Consider the following 24,422-nt stretch of genomic DNA (forward strand, 5'->3'; position numbering starts at 1 on the left):
CATTTGGCTGAGATGATGTGCTTGTGATCCATAAAATGTGAAAACCTGTTGCTTTTAACGATACAGTAATTGGCCATGTGTCTCAAAATCTCATTTGTGCAGCTCCAACTGCACTATGGTGGATCTTGCAGAAAGTCTAAAGATTACATTCCCAGACTCTTTATGAAGAGTAGTGAGGCAGAGAAAATATGCCCACTTGAGTCCATCCATTTCTCTGTGGTCCATTGAAGAAGTATTTGATTGCACCCACTATCCTCCATCCTTTACTATTTCTGTATTTTACAAACATTGATAAGTAGTCTTCAATTATTATTCAACCTCCATAACAATTTTATCTAATCTGATTTTGTTTGGTTTGACTGCAAATGTGTTAATTCCAAAGAATATGTAAGCGCAAACAAACTGATAAATGAAAAAGAATATACTAAAATATTTGATATATATATATATATATATATTATTTGAAAGTCAAATAAAAATACATCCCAGAGGAAAGAGTCTTTGCTGAAAAAAAAAGAAAATGAAAAAAAAAAAAAATTCTCTAAACTGAAGTCTCAGACTGCAGTCGAAGCACAAACTTGTGTGACTTTGGGTCGATGAATTCTTCAGCAAGCTGAATGTAAGGTATCTTTTTGGTAGTGACCACTAGACTGAAGTCAATGCATTTGAGCAGAAAAACGGTCCCATCTTTCAGACCACTGGTAACTGACGCTTCGCTGATAAGGGTCCACTGTCTGGCTAGCCAGCGGTCCTTTCCATATTGCAGTGTAGGGCCTGTGGTCAAATAACTCTCCAGAAATGCCTGAGAAACAAAAAGACAAAAATACACAGCACTTCAGCAATACAGTCATCTAATATTAGACACAAGTTAATAAGAGCTTGATAATAATGAGTCAACATATCTTTGCAAATACATCTTTGACTCCACTAAAGGTTCCACTTACTTTTTCTGAAACCTGGCACATTGTATCAGTCTTAATCAATACATTTTGCATCCTAGATTCTGCTCAATCATGGCATACTGTTCTCAAATGTTTGTTCATGAGACTAAAACTGTATATTTTTCTAGTTATAAGTCTCTCATAGCACTCATAATAATTAAATACACTTAATGTCTATAACTGCATCTAAATGCTTAAAGTAGAAGTTCACTTCCAGAACAAAGATTTACAGATATTTACTCATCCTTTCACGCTCGTGTGTAGGAAGGAGACGTAGAACGACAAAATATAACAAAATGGCTTTAATAAAATCCAACAAGGGGTACATCCAGACAGGAACAGCAGGGAAACACACACTAACATAACTTTAAGATCGGACGACAACCACAGAACTGAATACAACTTATAAAGGGGTGCTAACGATACAAAGACAGGTGTGGGTGATTAACCAATAATGACTTAACAAGGAACGGAACAGGAAAGACCATATAAGGGCACAGAAGGGAGACACCAACAAAACAGTCCACAGGGGTGTGACATTACTCCCCCCTCCCGGAAGGCACCCTGGAGGCTGGTGCAGGGGGTGGGCGCCCTGGAGGCTGGTGCAGGGCAGTCACAGGGCGGAGAGAAGGAAGGCCTCCAGGGCGGATCAGGGAGCTCGGGAAGCCATGGCGGATCAGGAAGTTCAGGGAGCCATAGCGGATCAGGGAGCTCGGGGAGCCATGGCGGATCAGAGAGCTCAGGGAGCCAAGGCGGAGCACACAGTCTGGGAGGTCATGGCGGATCAGGGAGCTCAGGGAGCCATGGCGGAGCACACAGTCCGGGAGGCCATGGCGGATCAGGGAGCTCGGGGAGCCATGCTGCAGCACACAGTTCATGCATATGCCCCCCCCCCCCAAAATTTTCTTGGGGGAAATGAGGGTACTACAAGCCTGGGAGAGTACAGGAGGACCGGGCTCTAGAGGGCACTCAGGAGGCGCGGGCTCTGGAGGGCGCTCAGGAGGAGCGGGCTCTGGAGGGCGCTCAGGAGGAGCGGGCTCTGGAGGGCGCTCAGGAGGAGCGGGCACTACGTTTTCCAGAGGGGGCTGGACGACGAGACTTAGAATTCTCCCTTATTTCTTCGACTTCAAAATTAGAACCGTTTAAATAAAGGAAGAGATTAATCAGTTCGATCAGGGGATACTCACACACGGGAAGATCGCAACGGATAGTCTCGTTGTCCAGCCCCAGCTGAAAACACGCACCTAGAGCAGCGTAATGCCAGCTCAGCTGGTTAGAAATTATGTTTCTTGAGGAAAATATTTCAGGAATTATCTCCATATAGTGGACCCCAAGTTTGAACTTCCAAAATGCATTTTAAATGCAGCTTCAAATGGCTCTAAATGATTCCAGCAGAGGAAGGAGGGTCTTATTTGAAACAAATTGACAATTTATATACTTTTTAATGTCAAACACTCATCTTGAGTATGTCTGCGTGAACTCTGTTTTATCTGGTTCAAGACAGTTAGGGTAGGTTGAAAAACTCCTATCTCGTTTTCCTACATCGCTGCAGAAGTACCGACCCAGTGTTTACAAAGTGAGCATGCAAAGAAGATCAAAGGCGATGTAGGATGATTTTGAAGTTAAAGAAGGAAACGAGATGGGAGTTTTTCGACATACCCTAACTGTATTGACCCGGATTACACAGACTATGCATGTGCATCGCAGAGACGAAACAAGGCGAGCATTTGAGGTTAAAAAGTATATAAATTGTCAATTTGTTTTGAAAATGACAGATCGTTTCGCTAGATAAGACCCTTCTTCCTCGGCTGGGTTTAGAGCCATTTGAAGCTCCATTTAAACTGCATTTTGGAAGTTCAAACTTGGGGGCACCACTGAAGTCCACTATATGGAGACAGTGTTTGTACATGAAGGTGCCTCACAAAACTGATTTCAGACAGACTTTAGAGGCAGTAGAATAGTTCAATGATTTACAACAAAACGGTATAGGTTAGGTGATAACTTTTAGGCACCATCTTTATTTATAAGCTCAACTGTAACGGAATAGAATGCGCAGGATTGTGGGGTATCATAGGCAGTGAAGGACATATTAATGCTGCCTTCAAAAATCATTCAGATGAAAGCATCTCAGCCGATAGGATATGACATGATCACTGTATTCAGACATGCCTGGTTGCCTTCGTACCTCAGTTTGCTGCCAGTCTTCATTGTAAAATTAACTCCTTCAGAATTATACATGATCACCCTGTCTGTGATTATTTTGCAATAAAAACCACCTGAGTGGTATTCTCACTGTCAGTGGTCTCACCTTGGGTGTCATGTTGTTTGTGATGCAGAAGGCCAAGTGCTGCTGTATGCTCTCCATGCTGTGAAGGTGCTGTTGTCTGGTGGTGCGGAGGTATTTCTGCAGTGCTCGAGCCATGGAAGGGAAGATGGCTTGAGCTGCTTCACGTGGGTCCATCACGTCACCAGGTGCCTTCTTCTGCTCCTCCTCTTGCATGCGACGAATGTGTGTAAATGCCTCCTCCACTGCCACCACCAGCCTGCAAAGGAAACCGTGTCGTCAAACAGTCCAGATTCAACATTTCTCTACGTTTCACAATCTTTCAGTTCTCTAGAGCAGTGGTTCTTAAAGTGTGGGGCATTATAAACTGGGAAATGCAGTAAATTTACACTAAGTACACTGTAAAAAAAAAAAAAAAAAAAAAAAAGATAATTCAAAGTTGTGTTTCTTTGTAATTATTTGTGTTTCTTTTAATTATTATACTAGCAATTTCTTAATTAAAAATCAGAGTAAATCCTACATCAAACAAACTACTTTTTTGTGTAGTTCTCAGATCATGCTCACATTTAAATCTACAGTGTTGACAATATATTTGTGTGTTATTTATTCTCTGTCTTCTTCCTGTTATGTTATATGCTTATATACTGTAAACTCACATTCTCATGTGTGTCAGATTCAAATAGAATGTTCAACTACCTTACTAACTATTAATAAGCATGGCCATATTCTACATCCCTAATCCTACCCTATACCCAAACTTAACAAATACCTTACTAACAATTAACAAGCAGCAAATTAGCAGTTTATTGAGGCAAAAGTCATTGTTAATGGTTTGTTAATAGCGAGAATTGGACCTTAAAATAAAGCATGACCAAATTATTTGCAAAATATTTTTTAAATCTCTATAGCAAAGTTCTCTCACCTAGCCCTGCGTTTGCGGACACGTCTCTCATGCTCGGCCTCCTCGTAGTAGAGTTCATTATGACTGCTGTCTCTGCGGCGGGCAGCAGCAGCAATCATTGCTCGAGACTGAGACTGGGCTATACCAGCAGGTGCATTATTCCCTCCTGGACCTGACCATGATGGGACACACATGCATTCAGATTGTTTAGTCAAGTCAAGGCACCTTGATTTGTATAGCGCTACATTTACAGATTGTGCCAAAGTAGCTTCACAGAGACGAACAAGAAAAATAGCAAAAATCATTTATGGAAATTCAACTTTGGAGACTGTTTTGAGAGATTCTGCTGTAAAGCAGTTCTAAAAGACAACAGTGTCACTGCTCAGAACAAGTTTAGTTTAGTGTTGGTTCAGTTCAAATCAATAACTTTGTGAATTTTATAAAAGGCTGTAATATTGTTATTCAGCTTTAGTCAGTTCAATGTTGATTCTGCTCAATTCGTTAACAGTGTCAGTGTTGCAAGTACAGCTTGATTCAATACAAGCGTTTGTTCTCATCTGGTGATGTCAGTTAAATAGGTTTATGCTGAATCACATAGTCTGTATGAGAAGCTACTGTGTAGACAGGTGTGTATAGTGGTTGCAACTTAAATCATCATAATAGATGAGATTATGATCAGGAAAATTAGTAATGAGAGAAACACCTATTACATCTAAAAGGAATAGTTCACCTAAAAATGAAAAGTCTTTTACTCTTTTACTCTTACTCTTGCCTAATATGGCTACATGACTTTCTTGTTGTGCATATCAATAGTCTGGTGTCAAGTAACAATGCTATTTAAACAAAGTTTCTTTAAATTTTGTTCTATAAGGAGTGTTATTTTCTTTCAGCCAAAATGAAAAAAGTTTAAACCAGAAACGTCTAGGTTACGTCTGTAACCCTCGTTCCCTGAAGGAGGGAACGGAGACGTTACGTTGAGTGACGTATTTGGGATCATACTTGGAGCCCTATCACCTCTGAACTAAAGAGAAAAGGCTAATGAGAATTGGCGAGTGGAATTTGCATCGCAAGCCGCTCCCCCGTACATACGGGTATACAAGGCGGCTGTGTGCATTCACTTACTCAGGTTTTTGCTGAGGAGCCGAGCCGAAACCCGGCCTTCAGCGTAGTTCAGGACTGGGGCAAGGGGACGTAACATCTCCGTTCCCTCCTTCAGGGAACGAGGGTTACAGACGTAACCTAGACGTTCCCCATCAGTCGTTCACTCTGACGTTACATCGAGTGACATATTTGGGATCAACCCATGGAAAACGCCACAATCCTGAACCACGTTACGTGGCTGAACACAAAATGCTGACAAGCAAGCGTGTCAGAACAAAATGGTTCGACACATAACCTTCCCCACGCCCTGTAGGCCAGCAAGGACTACCGGGGTGCCAGATTCTGAAGCTATTTTAGGGGAATCGGAGCACATTAAGGAATTTTGTCAAATGTGGGATAATGAAAAATATATATCTTTATTAAGGGAAACACAGACTAAGGGGTTTTCCTGTGGAAAATATACTGAGACAGGTTGCCACAACCGGAGGGTGAAGGAAGTCCACTACCGGAGCACAGTCACAGACTACTCCATCCTATTCCGGGCTGCGGGGCATGGAGGACCCAGTGTTGAGAAGAGAACAACTGGGAAGACGGCGCACGGATCCAGCAGGAATGGCGCAGCAAGCCGACACCTAGCCTACCTCCTTGATTGGTGTTATACCAACACACGGGAGGAAACAGGCTCTACGTGGAGATTATAGAATCTCGCGAAGGTGTTGGGTGTCGCCCAGCCTGCAGCTCTGCAGATGTCTGCTAGAGAGGCGCCGTGCGCCAACGCATAGGAAGAAGCAACACTCCTAGTGGAGTGGGCTCTAACTCCTAAGGGGCACGGCTCACCTTGAGACACGTACGCCAAGGTGATGGCATTTACCACCCAATTTGCCAACCTCTGTTTGGAGACAGCATTCCCCTTCTGCTGTCCTCCAAAGCAAACAAAGAGCTGGTTCAGAGCGTCTAAAGCTCCGGGTGCGGTCCACGTAAACTCGCAGAGCGCGAACGGGACACAGCAACCCTAAGGCTGGGTCTGCCTCCTCTGAGGGCAGAGCTTGCAGGTTCACCACCTGATCCCGAAAGGGGGTGGTGGGAACCTTGGGCACATAGCCCGGTCTGGGTCTCAGGATCATGTGAGAATCAGCCGGACCGAATTCCAGGCACGCTTCGTTAACAGAGAATGCTTGTAGGTCCCCTACCCTCTTGATGGAAGCGAGCACGGTCAGGAGCGCTGTCTTAAGTGACAGAAATTTCAGCTCCACTGACCCAGTTTGCTCGAATGGGGCTCTCCGTAAGCCCAGGAGGACCACAGAGAGATCCCAAGAGGGAAAGAGGCGAGGTCTAGGAGGATTTAACCTCCTAGCACCTCTAAGGAACCTAATGATTAAGTGATGCTTGCCCAAGGACCTGCCGTCCACTGCATCGTGGTACGCTGCAATTGCTGCAACGTACACTTTGAGGGTGGAGGGGGACAGCCTCCGCTCCAACCCTTCCTGCAGAAAAGCAAGCACCACTCCAATCGAGCATCTCTGTGGGTCCTCTCGGCGAGAGGAACACCAAGCAACGAACAGACCCCACTTCAGGGCATAGGCCTGCCTCGTAGAGGGGGCTCTAGCCTGAGTGATAGTATCTATCACGGCCTGGGGAAGACCAGCGAGGTCTGCCGCGTCCCGTCCAGGAGCCACACGTGGAGGTTCCATAGGCCGGGACGCGGGTGCCAGATCGTGCCCATCCCCTGAGAAAGAAGGTCTTTCCTCAGGGGAATTTTCCAGGGAGGGGCTGTCGCGAGGAGCATGAGGTCGGTGAACCAGGTTCGGGTGGGCCAATGAGGCGCAACCAACAGAACCTGCTCCTCGTCCTCCCTGATCTTGCACAGAGTCTGTGCAAGGAGGCTCACTGGGGGAAAGTTGAGAACTTGAGAAGCCCCCGTGGCCAGCTGTGTGCCAGCGCGTCCGTGCCGAGGGAAGCCTCGGTCAGGGAGTAAAAGAGCTGGCAATGGGAGGACTCTGGAGAGGCGAACAGGTCCACCTGAGCCTCTCTGAATCTTCTCCAAATCAGCTGGACTACCTGGAGGTGGAGTTGCCATTCTCCAGGGTGAGTGAGCTGTCGTGATAGCGCATCGGCTGCACGATTGAGCTCCGCTGGAATGTGAATAGCGCGCAGCGACTTGAGCCGCGTCTGACTCCAGAGGAGGAGATGGCGGGCGAGTTGCGACATGCGACGGGAGCGTAGACCCCCTTGGTGGTTGATGTACGCTACGGTCGCTTTGTTGTCCATGCAGACTAGCACGTTTTGTGACGCAGCATCGGCAAAAATCGCTCAAGGGCGAGAAACACTGCTAGCAACTCGAGGCAATTGACATGCCAGCGCAGTCGAGGTCCTGTCCAGGAGCCCGAAGCTGCTTGCCCGTTGCAAACGGCACCCCAACCCGTCATGGAGGCATCTGTGTTGACCACTATGTGCCTGGACACCTGTCCTAAGGGCACTCCCGCCCGTAGGAACACAGGGTCTGACCATGGGCTGAAGAGAAGGCGGCATTCCGGGGTAACGCCGACCCGGAAAGTACCACGGTGCCATGCCCATCTCGGGACCCGGTCGTTTAGCCAATGCTGAAGCGGTCTCATATGAAGCAAGCCGAGTGGCGTCACAGCGACTGTGGCTGCCATATGCCCCAGGAGCCTCTGGAAGTACTTGAGAGGGACCGCTGTCTTGCATCTGAAAAGTTTCAGACAGTTCAGCATTGACTGCACACGATCATTTGTGAGACGTGCTGTCATGTTGACTGAATCCAACTCCATACCGAGAAAAGAGATGCTCTGCACAGGGGAGAGCTTGCTCTTCTCCCAGTTGATCCGAAGCCCCAAGTGGCTGAGGTGCCGGAGCACCAGGTCCCTGTGCTGACACAACAGATCTCGAGAGTGAGCTATTATCAGCCAGTCGTCGAGATAGTTGAGGATGCGGATGCCCTGATTCCAAAGTGGAGTCAGGGCACCCTCTGCGAGTTTGGTAAATACTCGGGGGGGACAGGGACAAGCCGAAGGGGAAGACTTTGTACTGATATGACCGACCCTCGAAGGCAAACCGAAGGAACGGTCTGTGTCGAGGTAGAATCGAGACATGAAAGTACGCGTCCTTCAGGTCGATGGCTGCAAACCAATCCTGGTGACGCACACACGATAGGATACGCTTGGAAGTGAGCATTTTGAACGGTAGCCTGTGAAGGGACCGATTCAGTACTCGAAGGTCCAGGATCGGTCGTAACCCACCGCTCTTTTTGGGCACAATGAAGTACGGGCTGTAGAAGCCCGTCTTCATCTCGGCTGGAGGGACGGCCTCGATTGCATCCTTCGCCAGTAGGGCTGCAATCTCTGCACGTAAGACAAAGGCATCTGTGTCCGAATGGACAGATGTAAAATGAACGCCTCTGAACTTCGGCGGGCGCCTCGCAAATTGGATTGCGTAGCCGAGTCGCACCGTCCTGATCAGCCAGCGAGATGGACTGGGGAGCGCTAACCAGGCCCCCAGCCGACGTGCTAGCGGAATCAGGGGGGATGTACCCGCGGTGGGGCAGCTCGGGAGGGGCAGGGGGCTGACCCCAGAGGAAAGAGTGCTCTGGAGGAAAGCCGGGCTGCTGTGAGCAGCACTTACCTGCTGCTCTGGATCCTGCGTTGGCAATTTGAGGCTCCGGGTCGGAAGCTGAGGAAGCTGAGTGTCGCTCAGGAACCGAACTCGGGGCCGAAGACCTGGAGAAAGAGGAAACTGCTCTTTTTTTGAGTAGGTGGGTACCGCTGACTCAGCAAAGATACTGACCCCCGGCCCTCTGCTTTTGTACTGCCGAGAACTGCTGGGCAAAGTCCTCGACAGTGTCGCCAAAGAGGCCTACCTGGGAGACGGGTGCGTCGAGAAAGCGAACTTTGTCGGCGTCAGACATCTGTGCCAGGTTGAGCCAGAGATGGCGCTCCTGGACCACCATGGTGGACATCACCTGACCCAGGGTCTTGGAGCCAGCACACACACGATCAAGAGCTGGTTTGGCTTGTATTCTTCTTTCTTCTCTAACTTCAAGGCGAGAGCTCCGAAGCAGAAAAACCTGAGTAAGTGAATGCATGCAGCCGCCTTATATACCCATATGTACAGGGGAGCGGCTTGCGATGCAAATTCCACTCGCCAATTCTCATTGGCCTTTTCTCTTTAGTTCAGAGGTGATAGGGCTCCAAGTATGATCCCAAATACGTCACTCGACGTAACGTCGGAGTGAACGACTGATGGGGAACCATAATTTTTGATTAGAACAATATAAAAATGTGGTCATTTCACTTTTTTTTCAGTGCACTGATGGTAATTCAGTGCAGAAATGTAGACTGTGCTTTACCAATCAAGCAGTGGTCTGACTGAAAATATGTTTTGCCTTGTAATATATGGTCAGTTTTCATACCTGGCAGCAAGTCATTGACATGTTTTCCCTAATTTTTTTCTAGTTCAATGCTTTTGGGATGCTTCTGATTCACAAAACTGAAACTGGTATGAACAACTGATTTACAATTTCAGTTTGTTCTACACACAAATCTTTGATACTGCTTTCAAAGTCTTGGAATTCAGAGCACAAGTTGCGTGGATTACTTTATAGTGCTTTTGCATACTTGCTAAAGCTTGAAAGCTTCACCACTGTGCGTTGTAACTGCGTGAAAAAAACGCTACCAGTAAACTTCTTCCTTTGTATTCCACAGAAGAAAGAAAGTCATATGGATTTGTAATGACATATAAGGGAATAAAATATGACAAAACTTCATTTTGGGATGAGCTATGCTGTTAAAATTCTTTCACCTTACCCGCTTTTTTAAGGTATTCAAATTCAGCCTCTCTTGTGTCTAGGTGTCAAATTCTCTTCTCATATTCATCTATAGAAACTTCAAAGATAATATTTTGTGCATGTAATAAATATGCAGCTGGTTAATATGCAGCAGAATCTGTGTCTACCAGGAACTGCTGTCAGTGTGTTGATAGTGGGCTGGATGGTGAATAAGTCATGAGGAAGTTCAGAACTCATCTGTTTCTTTATTCATCTCTGAAACTGAAGGAGACAAGCTGAAAAAATATACTTAAGATTATTACTGTCCATGCAAGAAAAACTCTTGTTTATCTTCAAAAGCAAAAACAAATGATTATATACAACATAACTGTTACATCATGGTGGGTGTAGAAAAGCGCACAACGAGAATCCAAACAATGTTTAATAACATATTGGAATACTCAGGAAACAGGAGCCTCTAGAGACTCAGGAATTTTTGAGCTGGATAGAACCAGTCAATGCTTTAAGCTGGGCGGAACTAGCGGAGTTACAGACGATTTGAAGATGGCTGGGACAAGAGGGGATGGGAGATTAAGGGTAGCATCCTCCTCCAAATCATCAAGAAAAATATTATGGGTTGGAATCTTTTGGAATCTCATGATTTGATTTAAATCTATTATTGGGGTCATGCTTTGATTAAAAATGAATTTTGAAAGGAAATTCGGTTAAATATATGCATAGATTTGATTCTAAACTTTGAATTTTATTTTAATTATTCTAACTAAAATTAAAATGAATATAAAGGAAATGAAATTATTTAATTTAAAGGTGTAGTTCAACCTGTGTGGAAAGACTGATGAACTGTACAAGTCCTCTACTGATATAAAACTGTTTCCGTTATTGTTTAACTTATTAATATCTAGGCTACAAATTTATTTATAATAAATGACTAACTTCTAAGTTACAAATTAAGCAAATTTGTGACACTGATTATGTGAGCTTTTTTGTACAATAGGTCAGTTTTCCTTAATTAAATGCAGAGACTTTTAAGAATATTCTCAAATCAAGCTGGATAACATGATCAAGTGTTTTTTATGTGAAAGCAAATGCAAGACATTCTAAATAATACAAAATGTAAATTTTTCAGGTTAACTCTTAAAATTTCTTACTTATAATTTGTAATAGAAAAAAATATACACTGCTCAAAAAGATGAAGAGAACACTAAAATTACACATTGGATATTGAATCTTAATGTTTTTTTATACGCTTACGCTTTTATATACGTTAACAAAACACAAAACTAAAGACAACTCAGTCAGGAAGGATAAAGAGAGAGCAATTGTCTGTGGGCTATTACCTGCAAAACCATTTCCTTTTTGGAACGTTGTCTTGCTGTTGGTTTTCCAGTGCACCTGTCACTTTCATTTGCACCAAAGTAGGTGAAACGGATTCATAATCACTTATGCTTCTCAACTGGACAGATTGATATCCTTGAATTTTATTTGACTTGGTTTATATTGTGATATGTAAGTGTTCCCTTCATTTTTTGAGCAGTGCACATTAAAGAAAAAAAAAAGGCAGTCTCAGACTTTTGGATCCCACTGCACATATTATACCTTGATGATTGCACAATGACACAAAATAACTAACATGATTACTTTCATTTTGCATAATATTTCCTCAAAATGCAGAATAAGTTTGTTAATTTAATCTTGCTAATCACAATGCAAGAAGAACATAACAGTACACAGTCATCCTATCACCACCCAACTCCTGACAGATTTCATGAGTGATTTCACTATTGAGTAGTTCAGGGGAATTTTTTAGAGTTCAGTCTTAAGCACAAGCTCTCTGTCTTGGACAACAAGCCAAATCTGTTTACTTAATCACTCTTAAGGATTAAATGAGAAGACAAGTACTTGTGAAAAAGAGTCCCTTTCCTAAAATGTTGTTATTTAGGCTCTGCATGTTTCTCCTTCAACCAATATAAACATCTGTTGTGATGTCAATAAAGTCCTCACAGTAAAATTCGGAATGGCCACAGTAGTTAAGTGATAAAAGCAGCAACACAAAAAAATGCTCTGATGACTATGACTAAAAAAAGTAACATTAACATTAATTAACATTAAATAACATTAATTGACTATTATCTGTAACAAAATCAACTTTCTTTTTCTTTGGCAAAGCCAAAGAAATGGCCGTAAGGTGTCTAAGGAGTTTTTACACAGGCAAAATGAAGACAGATGCGGTTTAACAGAAGTAAGACAAAAGAATGTTGTTGTACTTCTGCAGTCTTAAGGCCATGACACACCAAACTTGACAACAAAGAACTGGCAGTGACAAAAGTGTTGTCACCTCACACCACATGCGTATGGGATTAAAAAAGTTGTGTTTAAACACTGCAAAGAACTACAACCAATGGCCAACTAGCATGTACATTCTGCACCTGTGTGAGAGGAAATAACTGTCTATCTCAGCAGGTGGCAGTAGTCTATATTTGTCATTCAAAAAGAGAAAGCAAAACTAGGACTGCAGATATACAATCCCTCAGCAAAGCAGCATTTGCATACCGTTTTGAATATGAATTATGTTGATCAGTTTTTTCATTTCAGACGGCCATGTTGTTATGAAAATATAAGCAAAATTATATGCTCAGGAAAGATGGCATGACAGGAAAGAAGAGTTTCTGTTTATGCCCTTTTGACTTGCTTGCTTTTATCACTTTTTTTTTCTTCTCATGCACTGGTTCGCTAAGCTGAGCAGCCAGTCAGAGTGATCTCTATCACTGGCTGCTCAATGCTGATTCAACCATGCTGAATTGGCTAGTAAATCCTCTATGACAGCTGACTGTCAGCTTGGTATGTCACGGTCTTAATCAGAAGCCAGGATGAAGTTTCACTAAATGTCTGTTACCATGAACAACTCTGCAAACTAATAACAGCACAACCCAACCATTTCTAATGCAGGACAGAGTGGAATTGTTTGTGGGCATCTTGGAATGTGTGTCTGGTCAAGTACAAGGAGACAGACAGGAAGATATACAGATCAAAGTAAAAAAGGAGTGTGGAAAAGAGTATGGAGTGAAATGTGCTGGAAATCATACTTACAGAAATGTATTTTTGGATTTTTTTTGTGGAAACCAGTGTGAAAGTTTTCTCTTAGGGCATCTAAAAAGTAGCCAAAATCCCACAAAGGAGGACAGATTGCGCTACAGTGGTAAATTATTCAGCACATATATTTTATTGCCTCAATCAAACCCAAATCGTTTTCCCATGCTGAAACGATATATCTCATATAAAATCTACCATTCTTCACCATGTTTTTCAGGTGATTGTCACCAAAATTTCTTCAGAACTACTGTACATACGAAGCACTGGTTATTCTTTATATATAGTAACTGCATCAAAAATGTGGCAATTAAATACATAAGTATGTATGTATAATATACAGTATACTCCGGGAACTTTTTTGTCCAGGTGCTATTACAATATTTGTCCAGGTGACATTACAATATCTGAAACTTGGGGGATATGAAATAACTATTATGCGTTCTGTGCAGTTTTTAGGGAAATATGTGATTTCACTAGTGCAGACAAACAAATAAATATATGTACAAATTTCTCACAAAACTTCCACTTTGGTGCCCAGCAAATGTGCTCATTCATCAGGGATTACTGTGCAGCCACAAAGTGCTCAGGGCCAAAATAAATGGACAATACAGTTTAATGATCAACTTACTGTCCAAAAGGTAAGCTTTCATTTTCATTTTAAAGACTTTTAGGAGGAGACACAAAATAAGAGAAGATAAATGTTAACAATGGCATGATCTTTGCTGGTCACAAACAATTCATCACAACATCACTTCAGTACCACTGGTACAGTCATGTCAAAGTCAACAAAGCTCTGGGGTCAGAGTTAAGAATCACTGAACTGGAAAAGCATTTGACAAGAGAATAAGATTTTCTGAGCTAATGGAAATGATTTCTATATACTTGAGTGGTTGTGAACTCACCATCCACGTTGTAGACTTTGAGGCCTGCCAGGTGTTTGGCGGCACGGGACTTGGAAGCTGTTAGCGTTGCAGGATTATGGACAGGGAAGTCTTTGTAGTAGTTCTCTAATATAACCACTGCTGCCCTCTGGATGCTGCACATAGAAAAGACAAGTAGAGGAAGTCAAGTGGTCAGTTCAGTGTTGATTCAGATTCGTTCAATAACTGTGTAAGGAAAGAATAGTATGGGGTTAATATTAATTGTAGCTTTATATTATTATATGTTCCTTTAGAGGACAACTTTATACGGTTATCTCATTTTAATGAAAAACATAGTAAATATATATATTTATTTTGTTCTACTAACTGAGAACCAGTTATCAGACAGCTAGTTTTCTGTGATTTCTATTGATTTATTAATTTATTGTTGAGTCTGTTGGATCATATTATGGGTTATATCCAGCACCATTTCGGTGGAAAAAAGATAACTGCGAACAGTTGATTACACGTGAATTAAAATGTTTAACTGTTTAACAAATTGTAAATGTTTATTTCTAAATGTTTGGTATTTGATTTAAAAAACAAATAAATATGACTTAAAATATTGTTTACATTAATAACTAGTAGATTAGAAGAAGCTAGTATTCCTATTAAAAAAAATTGCATGAATCATAAATGAAAATAACCCACGGCTGGGTTTGTCCATATTTTACTTGCATTAAGTAACACTGCAAATAAAAACTCAACTTGGGTTACTTTCAACTCAATGGTTTTTAGAGTGCAATAATATGTATTTGAGTTTTGCTGCTGTGGATCTCTAAAGTTAAGTATGTCATTCAGAAACATTAGTCAAACAAAAATACATTTTCAAACTGTAGACATTACACAAATGCAATGCTGCTTTACTGAAAATGTGTGCTTTGGGTTTATGCCAGACAGTAAACATAGTAATATAGTGTTGTTCATGTCTCCCAGACAGAAAAGAAAATGACACACTTGGCCTCAAATCAGGATAACAGACTCCACCAGCTGCTGAGTGTGAGTGTGTTTGGGTCACTCAACACGGCGACAGTTATATTGGGGCCAGATGCCTCAGACAGAAGCTTGTATGATTTGTTAAGCCACACTAACCTGATTATAGTGAGCTTGTCCTTGATCATGGCATGGGCTTTCTATTTACATACATGCTACAGATGCTATACTGTCCACCCTGAGGATGAGCAGACACCTCACCACACAACAGAAACTCGGGAGGAAAGAAAATAAAAGGGAGAGGTGGCCTACTTTTCAAAAACAGGTTTTTGTGCCTGTGGCACTTGCTAAGTGTTTTAGGATCTCTCCTTTTGCAGCTAATCTGGGACTAGAACTGCAATGTTTTCAGGATGACAGTATAAAGATAAACAAGCCACTGGGTCCATGGAGGTGTGTAATTATGAAAACATGACAGCATCCATGCCAAAAGCCTAACAAGAGACACAGAAGGCTGTGCTCCAGCCCTTCTAATGGTGACAAAGTGGAGCAGAACAGAAACGCCAGGAAGAGCTTCAACATAATAACATTAGAGGGAAAAGGAAAGGATGTGTAAATCTGAAAGGATCTATATGATTGGTGGATTTAGCATAGATATATTGGAGTTGGATATGATTGGCTATCATATCGTTTCTTGCAAACAAGAAAAAGGAAGGGAAAAGGAGGATTAGAATATGAAAAGAAATAGGGAGACACAAAACTGAAAATGCAAAGCACAAAATAATTGTTTAAAGAATCAATCAAAAATAAAATGTACCACGTCCATATGGTTTCAGAATAGTATAAAGTTAACCCAAAAAAATGTAAATTCTGTCATGATCTACACAGGTTTGATTTCATGTTCCCTTTTTTTCCAAATTTATGCACATTCTTATTCTCAAATATTTTGAGCCTTAATGGACACAATATAAGAAAGAGAGTGAAGTGGTGATTGCAGCCTAAAACTAAACCAACTTTTGTGACAAGTCAAAAATAAATTGCGGGAATTGTGCCATTGGTCTTTTCTCTTATTTTCTCAATTTTTAGAAGATTTATCTAATAGCGTAAAAATTGTATACATCTATTAAAATAATTCCTAAATGTTAATGTACTGGCATGTTGTAATGGGCTTCATTAGCATAAAATGTCAAATTGTTACACACTGCATTATAAAAATTACATGTAACAGGGTGGACAAAATTCCAAGAATGTTAAATATTTGGTCAGGATTATTATGTCATACTAGCCTGAACCTATTTTTCTAATGGACAGTTTATTCCTATGACAGCACTAACAACAATTCAATTAATATTTTTTTCTACAAATCTGTTCAGTCTAAAGTCCACCAATGTGAGGACTGGATACCCAACAAATCTTGTATACGGTACCCTAACCACTCACACAGCAGCTGAGCTCTCAATGGTCAGTGTCTCTTTCAAGAGCTTCCTCAAAACAGTCCTCATGTCTGATTTTACAAAATGCCATGTAACCATGTCTGAGTTTGAAGGATTTACTGAAACACTTTGATCACAAGTAAAGCTGAATGTACAAAATATACATTTTTGTAAATATTTACACTTATGGTATATTATACAAATTGCAAAAGAGAATAAAAATATGTTCTAAAACCCAAATCACTTTAGATGGGTATTAAAAAGGAATTAACTACATAAATGTAGCAGTTTGTTGATGATGTTCTTACCTGAGTAGACCCAAGTTATAATGTTGTGTTGCTCCATCCGTGGAGCGTGTGACACACAGAGAGAAGAACGGTTGTAACTGTCTAAGCTCCAGCAGCACAATGGCCAGGTAGTGGATAAAGAGCAGAGCGTCCACTAGTGAAACGGCATACTGCACAATCCCCTGGTAGTCCTCATCCTGGAACATATAGAGAAACTGTCAGTGCCCGTTACATATAGTAATGTGAGAATTAGCTGGTACATAATATTACTAGAAATTTTTTTTTGTGATATGTTAACATGTTGATAGTTTAGCTACAAAGTTACAAAGTAGAGGAGATTGGGACTAGTACTCACACAGAAAAGAAGTTATTAGAGATCGGCAAGAATGGGATATGCTAGTGAGCTAAATATTTTTAGTGTTGGTGCAGTTAAGCCCAAAGTACCATTTTAACATGCAAAAGCAGTTACACTGCATGTCTTTGTTCAGTCAGCCACATATTTTAACTGTAGGTGATTTTATTATTATTTAAACCTCCTTATCTGTAAATGTAAAATTCATCCCTGGCTGAGATTTAAATCAAAATTCAAAGTAATGGAGCAATAGGATTTAAGATAATATATCAAAATTGTAAATTAAAACCAGGATCAAAATGTAATAATCCACATAGTTGCAACCCACCCGTATTCACAAATATGACTCCTAAGTTTGTGTTAGAGGTAGTCTGTATTTAGTATGGGCTACACTAATAACAGACAGTTTTGGAATGCACATTTCAGTGCACACATCCGCTTTAGACTGAACAGTCCATTAAAAAATGAAAATGCTGTCATCATTTACTCACTACTGTGCAATTCCAAACCAATAATAAATAGGGAAATATTTAAAAAGAGGCTCTTTGTCCATACTATGTTGTGACTTCATATGGACAAAACAGTTGAATTAAAACATTCTTCAAAATATATTACTTTTTGCTCTGGAGAAGAATGATAGTCATAAAGTTTTCAATGAAAGGAGGGTGAGTAAATGATTACAGAATTTTCATTTTTGGAAAAATATGTAGGCACACTTGTAGCCTTACCTGTGAGTCTAGGATGCGTACTCCATAAAACAGCCAATAAGAAAGCACAAACAGTAGCACCAATGTAGCTAGTAAGGCTCGAAAGACGAAGATTCTTGGCAAACCAGCCCTGGGTGGCCTGAAGAATAGAGCCCACACTGCCAACAACAAAATCAGCAGTTTAAATGCCACAGATATAAAGAGACCTTCACAGGCCGTTCCACAGGCTTTCAGTCTATCATGCCAGAGGAGGTGAGGCAGGATAAGGAAGGCAAGTGGAGTCAGAAAAACCACAAGTCCCAAGATGACAGACAGAGCCACATTCAGATAACGTTTGCAGTCCAGGCCCACGCTGTCGTCGAGGTCTTTGCTGATGCGAACAATATCCTCCTGAGATAGAGAGTGTTCTGAGGTGCCAGTGACAGCTGTCGTAGTCTCACCCCAGTTATCATCCTGGAAAGAAAGAGGGATGAGGGCATGGGGAAATAGAGAGAGATTAAAGTCTAGTCTAGTGTATAGTTCAGCATCACTGGCACATGAGGAGGGTTAACCAATGGGACGTGACAAATAAGAGCTAGAGAGGTTAATATAACATCAACATTGTATTAGTTGATGTTTATCTCACCATTTCATTAGATCATCATAGTTTTAAAAATACAATAATTAGTCTTATAATAGATTTCCAGAGTTTAAGACTGAAGGTTTTCTAACTTTGGAGAAGAAAAATTAAATTAAGAAAAATTAATCATTTTAATGTACTCTTTATATAGCAAAAAGTTCATTTAAAAGTTAGTTAATGTGTTCATGTCCTCATATAATGAGATGACAGATAAGCATGCTTCAGTATGTGTAGTAGATTTACACAGCATTTTTTCTTCAAAATTCAGACACTTTCACAGTCTACATTGTGATCTGAATTTGACTAATTGTATTTTTAATTTATTAATCCAAAATGTGCCCAATGTTGTGGATTTCATCAGTTCAATCAATTCTGCTCCAGTTCTGCAGACATCAATCAAACTGCTTCTGCAAGCAAAAATACTGACATAAATCTAACAGAATCTTGTTCTAGCTTAGCTACTGGATCGTAGCTTTGTTTACTTTCCTCCTTGCTGAGTATAATATAAACAAGCCTACATTTATGAGATCGCATCAGCACACACTGAACCCAGAAAAAGAGTCAATGAAGTATTCAGTGCCTCAGGCTAAAGTGATAGCGGTGTGGTGAATACAGGAGTACAAGGGAAACTAAGATGAGTTGTCTGTGTATTCCAATATGCTCAGAGACTGAAAGATCTGAAATTAGCATGTTTGTTTAATTAGTCTGAAGAGAGCTATGTACTGTAATTCAGAATTAATGATATAAAATTCATTATCTACAGCTCTACGTAGGATAAGCGATTTGGAGAATTGATGGATGTGATGGAAAATTCATTACTGTCCGGTAAGGCTGCAGAAATTGAGGAGTGTGAACCAATTACAAGGACTTTATTGAAGATTTTCTAGAATGCATAGGTAAGTAACAGAATAACAAAAAGTATAATAAAAACAATAAGTCAACAGTCCATTGAAAAATTAATCAATTTAGCTTAATTATCTATGTTTCTATAATCATTTAATGAATCTGTTGATTATCTATATTAACTATTTTAAAAAGATGTGTTTTAACAGTTTCTTAAAAACCTATGCACAATGTGGGAGTATTTCTAACAGTAAAAGGAAGTGAATTCCATAGACTGATGTAAATTTGATGAGCTGATGTAAATTTAGGTATCACCAGCATTAAAATGATACCCTAAACCATATTTCTTAATAATTTGCCCTAGAGGAAGCATATAAATACTAAAAAGCACAAGACAGGCCCCTAAAGAACACTGTTTTAGATCTGTTTTAAAAGACGACAAACTGGGAACAATCAGTAAGGTAGAACTTGAAGCATTTAAGCATAGTACTGGAGATATCAAGTCAACTCTCCAGTCTATCAAGTAGAATAGAGTGACACATAGTGTCAAATTCTGCGGCTAACCCTTGAGTGTGCATTGGTTATATACTCATTATTAAGATGCACTGTGGGATTGAATGAATGCATTCAAAGTTTTCTACTGTAACCATATAATATTAAGTAGAGTTGATACACTCTAAAAAACGCTGGGTTGTTTTTTCAACCCAAATGCTGGGCTGAGACCGCTGGGTAAGAACACTGGGTTAATTTAACCCAATTTTGGGTTAAAACTGGTCTTAATTTATAACCCAGCGGTGCTGGGTTAGGAACGCGGACTCGAGAGAGAGCAGTCACGTCGTGTCCACCGTACGTCAAAAAGTGCGAGAAGCGGCCATTTTCTCAGCGTCTGCAGATGGAAGCGACTGAAGGACGATTTTCGGTAAGTAAAGATTAAAAATGTAAAGTCATCATTCATTATGTGTGTCCGGGAGTATTTTGAGACTTAATGGAACGCGGGAAAAGTCGGAAAAGAGCTTTTATTGTAAAATACGCAGACGCGGTTTTTGCCTCAGAAATAGTCTTAATTATAATACAACGTCTGTGAGTTTCTTATGTCATATTTACAGAAGATTTAGGTGTTAATAGAGGATTGTTAACAGATTTACATGTTAATTCGTAAACTTTTTTTCCGCGATTAAACTGAAAGTAGTTTCCTAAAGAGAACGGCGTCGTGTAATGAAGACTAGCTTAATTATTTTAAGGCTGATTAAGTTTTAACTGTTAAAAGTAATGCTTTGCATGTAATATTTCAGACGTGTTGAGCTTTGCGTCTTCATTGTGCCCGCGGCGGGAGTTAACGGCACAGAAGACCGCGTGTGAGAGGAGGCGATCGGCTCGGCTTCTTCAGAAGAGACGGAAAGACGGTATAAGGCAAGTAAAGGTTGTAATTTCTATATTATCATTTTTTTTTTGTTACTATTGTTAAAAGAATGTTTGGTTTTTTTGTAGATGTTTAAAGCCAGAGACATATAAGAGCTTCATTCTTTCAGGATTAATGTGAGTTATTTTTAGAAAATACATGTTTCTGTTGTCTCCTGCCTGTTTACTTTACATTTTGATACAACAACAGTATGGTGACTTGTTCACATTTTATTTAAACCATTGATGTCTGTTTTTTTGTAGAACTCAAACCAACTTTGAGGCTAACACCACAGGCACCTACTTGTGTGAGGAGGCGATTTTCTGACCTTTAGAAAAGAGGGAAAGGTGATTTAAGGCAAGTAAAGGTAATAATTTAATGTTATCTTTTATTTTATTTATTTATTTGTCTAAGAGTAAAAATATGTTTTATGTAGATGTTCAAAGCCAGAGACAGGATAGATTTATTCTTTTTTGATTGATATGAGCTATTTGTAGAAAATAAATGTTTCCATTGTCTTCTGCGTGTTTACTTAATATTTTGATGCAAAAATAGTATGATTACTTGTTCACATTTTAATTAAATAATTGATGTGCGTGTTTTTCATTGCAGAACTCAATCCAGCTCTGGAGTTAAAGTGCCCCTATTATGCGTTTTCAAATATGATCTTTCATGCAGTGTGTCATGTAGCTGTATGTGAACATAAACTATCTGCAAAGTTGTGAAGCCGACAGTGCACGATACATAAAGTTATTGTCTATCAAAAAAAAGAGTCGACTCAGATTTGCCTAAACGAGTCATCAGGAATTCAAATCTTTGTCTGTTACGGCCACACGTCACGAAGCAACAGATTTGCATAATGTCCGCCCACGTTCTACATCGCGAACAACTTGCCCGCCCATATCGTTCAAAATACGTAGTTGTGTATGTTATGTTGTGTAACAACCCTGCACATGTCATGTTAACCGGCTAAATCACGCTTCTTCTGTAGTTCTGTTGTTCAGATGTGGACCCACTGTAGTCTGACAATTTGTGATTGATGCAGCTTGACTGTATGTCTGTCTCATTAGTTTAAGTACTGATAAAAGATGGCGCACGAAGCGGCTTTCACACCGAATGCGGAAAGCGCTGTGCTATGAAACCCATTCGTTTCAATTGCTTCCGCCCCTGCGAGGACGGCTTGTTTGGTCTCGACCAAAGCGGACGCGCAGCGGAGCAAAGTTCAAATGAGTTGTTCAAATGAACTTTTTCCGCTGTGCTCCGAAGGGCTGCACTGAACCCAGCGGCCAGCGCAGCGCTTTCTACGTTCGGTGTAAAAGACGTTTAATGCATTATACAATGTTGAAGTTTACAACATAGAGGTGTGCCCGGTTCGGTTATAAAAGCAAATTGTGAACACTTTCCACGGTAGCCCGTGCTAACTTGTCGATCAGCCACTTCAGCCGTTTCATTGTCAGACTCTGGCTGGAATTGTTATGGTAAAATCGATGCCATCTTTTCTATGTATTGACAAGTATCCAGGGCTGTCAATCGGTTATGGCAATGGGCGTTTCGTTCTCCGACACGCTGTACGCGGTAAACCAATCATAAAGGACTGCGCCATCTGACCAATCACAGCAGTGAGGGCTCACGGAAAGGAGGGGTTTAGAGAGACTGATTCTTCGAACTGCTTCGCACGAGTCGTTTATGAATCATTTAGAAATGGGCAGTGTTGGGGCTAGTTACTCAAAAAAGTAATATATTACATATTACTCTCAAAAATAGTAATGCCTTACTTTACTTTATTACTCCCTGGAGAAAGTAACTAGTTATATTACTAGTTATATTACTAGTTACATTTTTTTTCTTAATTACTCTATAATTGCCTGAGATGCATCAGATGGAGGGAGAACATACAAAGGAGGAGTGTTCTTTAGGGTCTTTATTACGCCAACAACAGACTGGCACTGTCTAGCACAAATAACTACAAACAACTGTACTTGTGCAATCAAGTACAATGGGGCTGCTCGTTCATGTCACTCTGTCGCTTCGCAAGGAGCTTGATGTGTCCGTGCTGTCGCTGCAGGTGCTTCTTCAAGTTGGAGGTAGAGTTACAAGCGGTGGAGAGCAGCTTTCTCCCCGGGCAGAGTGTGCACTTCACCGTCAAGTTATTTTCCTTCCGTTGAACATATTCAAAATAATGACTGAATCTCCACCCGTCAAAACTAGTTTTCTGTTGCTGGGAACTAGGGCTGCACGATTTGGGAAAATGTTCATATTGCGATTATTGAGGTCAATATTATACGCGATTGCGATTATAATAAATGGTACTGTGAGTCAACTTGATGGGTTCTTAAAGAAAATGCACACACAGATTAGTGATAATGCGGAAATGTGTATTTGTAACACTAGAAATGGTTTCAAAATAAATTATTTTTACCAAATGAAATAGCATTTGCATTAATGTAAACTCTCAAAAGTATAGCTAAATTAAATAAAATAAAAACATACACAGTTTCACAAAAATAAGATATTTTAAAGATTTTGCCCAAACAAACGGACATTTATGAAGAATTTAACATGTACTCTGTGTAAAATCTTTTGAAAAGGAGACAGGATATGTTTTTGGTCGATCGGATCACAAGTGGACAATGGAGACACAGTCGTTTACACCTGGCGTTTTAATCCATCTCTTCTGTCCACTTTCGACCACTTCTGACCACATTCCTGCATTTACATACATTACAAACTCCACTGACTGGCGTCTCTCCTGTATGATTTCATGTGATTCTCTTCAGACATTAGAACTGTACATGAATTATGAGCTTCTAGAACGTTTGACCTCCTAACTGAAGATCTTTTTTACAAATATAAATAAAAACAGTTTAAATAAAAATAGTCTAAACAAAAGAATAGCTGTATTAAGTGCAAACAATAGTGCAGCCATAATCAAAGTAGGCCAGGCTACTCTCTCAATGTTCAAAGTGCAAATAGAGACCAATTTTTTTAAGCCTGATACAGAGCTAGACAACTACACAACCTATTATAGGATACATACAAATAACAACATATATATGTTATGTAGCCTAATTTGCGCGCACTGTGGAACCGCTCTCTAAAAGCGCGTGTTAAAATTGCTTTTGAAGGCGCGTGCGCGTTTTACTTTCGGTTTCGTTTTAAGGATCGTGCGAATTCTCAGCGGCGCTGAGCGTGCTTTCTACAATACGAGACATTAATTTAACAAACGAATTTGAAAGTGAGGGGCACACAAACGGGATTTTGAAAAGTAGATGTGGTCAAAAGTGGACAAGCTGAAAACGTTTTACACCCCTATTTACACCTGTACTTAGCATTGTCCACTTGTGATCAGATCGACGCATCAGAAAACGCATGTTAATACCAGGTGAAACAGGGCCTCTAATTCTTGCACAGTACCTCTCTCTGGTCAGTGTCAGTAATCTCAAATCCAAATCCAAAACAAAAAAAAAAAGTAGGTGTTCTCAAGTCCAAACTTATTTAATATAATCACACAGGCTGACATCGCGATTGCGATACGATTAATTGTGCAGCGCTACTGGGAACCTTCCTCTGAAAAAGAGCTTGCCGTTGTTGACGCTTCCATTTTTCCCCATCTGTCTTTGCGGGTGCCGCTCTGCTGCCGGCTGCCGGGTGTCGACCAATCGGTGATGGTAAATGATACCTCGTGCCAAACCCAGACCAATCACTGTTCCATTCACGCCCCCTCCCCTCCCTTCTGTTCTCTGTGTTGTGTGCCTTGTGTGTGATGAAGGTGCTACTGGCAAATGTAACGCAAGTAACTAGCTCGGGAAAACTG

General features: G+C 40.8%; 1 protein-coding gene across 2 annotated transcripts in view; it reads right to left on the reverse strand.

The window, feature by feature from the left end:
- Nucleotides 1–500: 500 nt before the first annotated feature.
- The window catches only part of LOC127166411 (vang-like protein 1), a 67,286-nt gene continuing 43,364 nt past the window's right edge, over nucleotides 501–24,422 (reverse strand). For both annotated transcript variants that reach the window (XM_051111662.1, XM_051111671.1), the window contains 6 exons: nucleotides 17,769–18,200; nucleotides 16,710–16,885; nucleotides 14,021–14,154; nucleotides 4,148–4,298; nucleotides 3,250–3,484; nucleotides 501–802 (listed from right to left, as the gene is read on the reverse strand). In XM_051111662.1, the coding sequence (XP_050967619.1) occupies nucleotides 542–802; nucleotides 3,250–3,484; nucleotides 4,148–4,298; nucleotides 14,021–14,154; nucleotides 16,710–16,885; nucleotides 17,769–18,200 (1,389 nt within the window). In that variant the 3' untranslated portion in view covers nucleotides 501–541. The remainder of the gene's footprint in view (nucleotides 803–3,249; nucleotides 3,485–4,147; nucleotides 4,299–14,020; nucleotides 14,155–16,709; nucleotides 16,886–17,768; nucleotides 18,201–24,422) is intronic.

The sequence above is a fragment of the Labeo rohita genome, chromosome 1 (assembly GCF_022985175.1).
Source record: "Labeo rohita strain BAU-BD-2019 chromosome 1, IGBB_LRoh.1.0, whole genome shotgun sequence".
Lineage (NCBI taxonomy): Eukaryota > Metazoa > Chordata > Actinopteri > Cypriniformes > Cyprinidae > Labeo > Labeo rohita.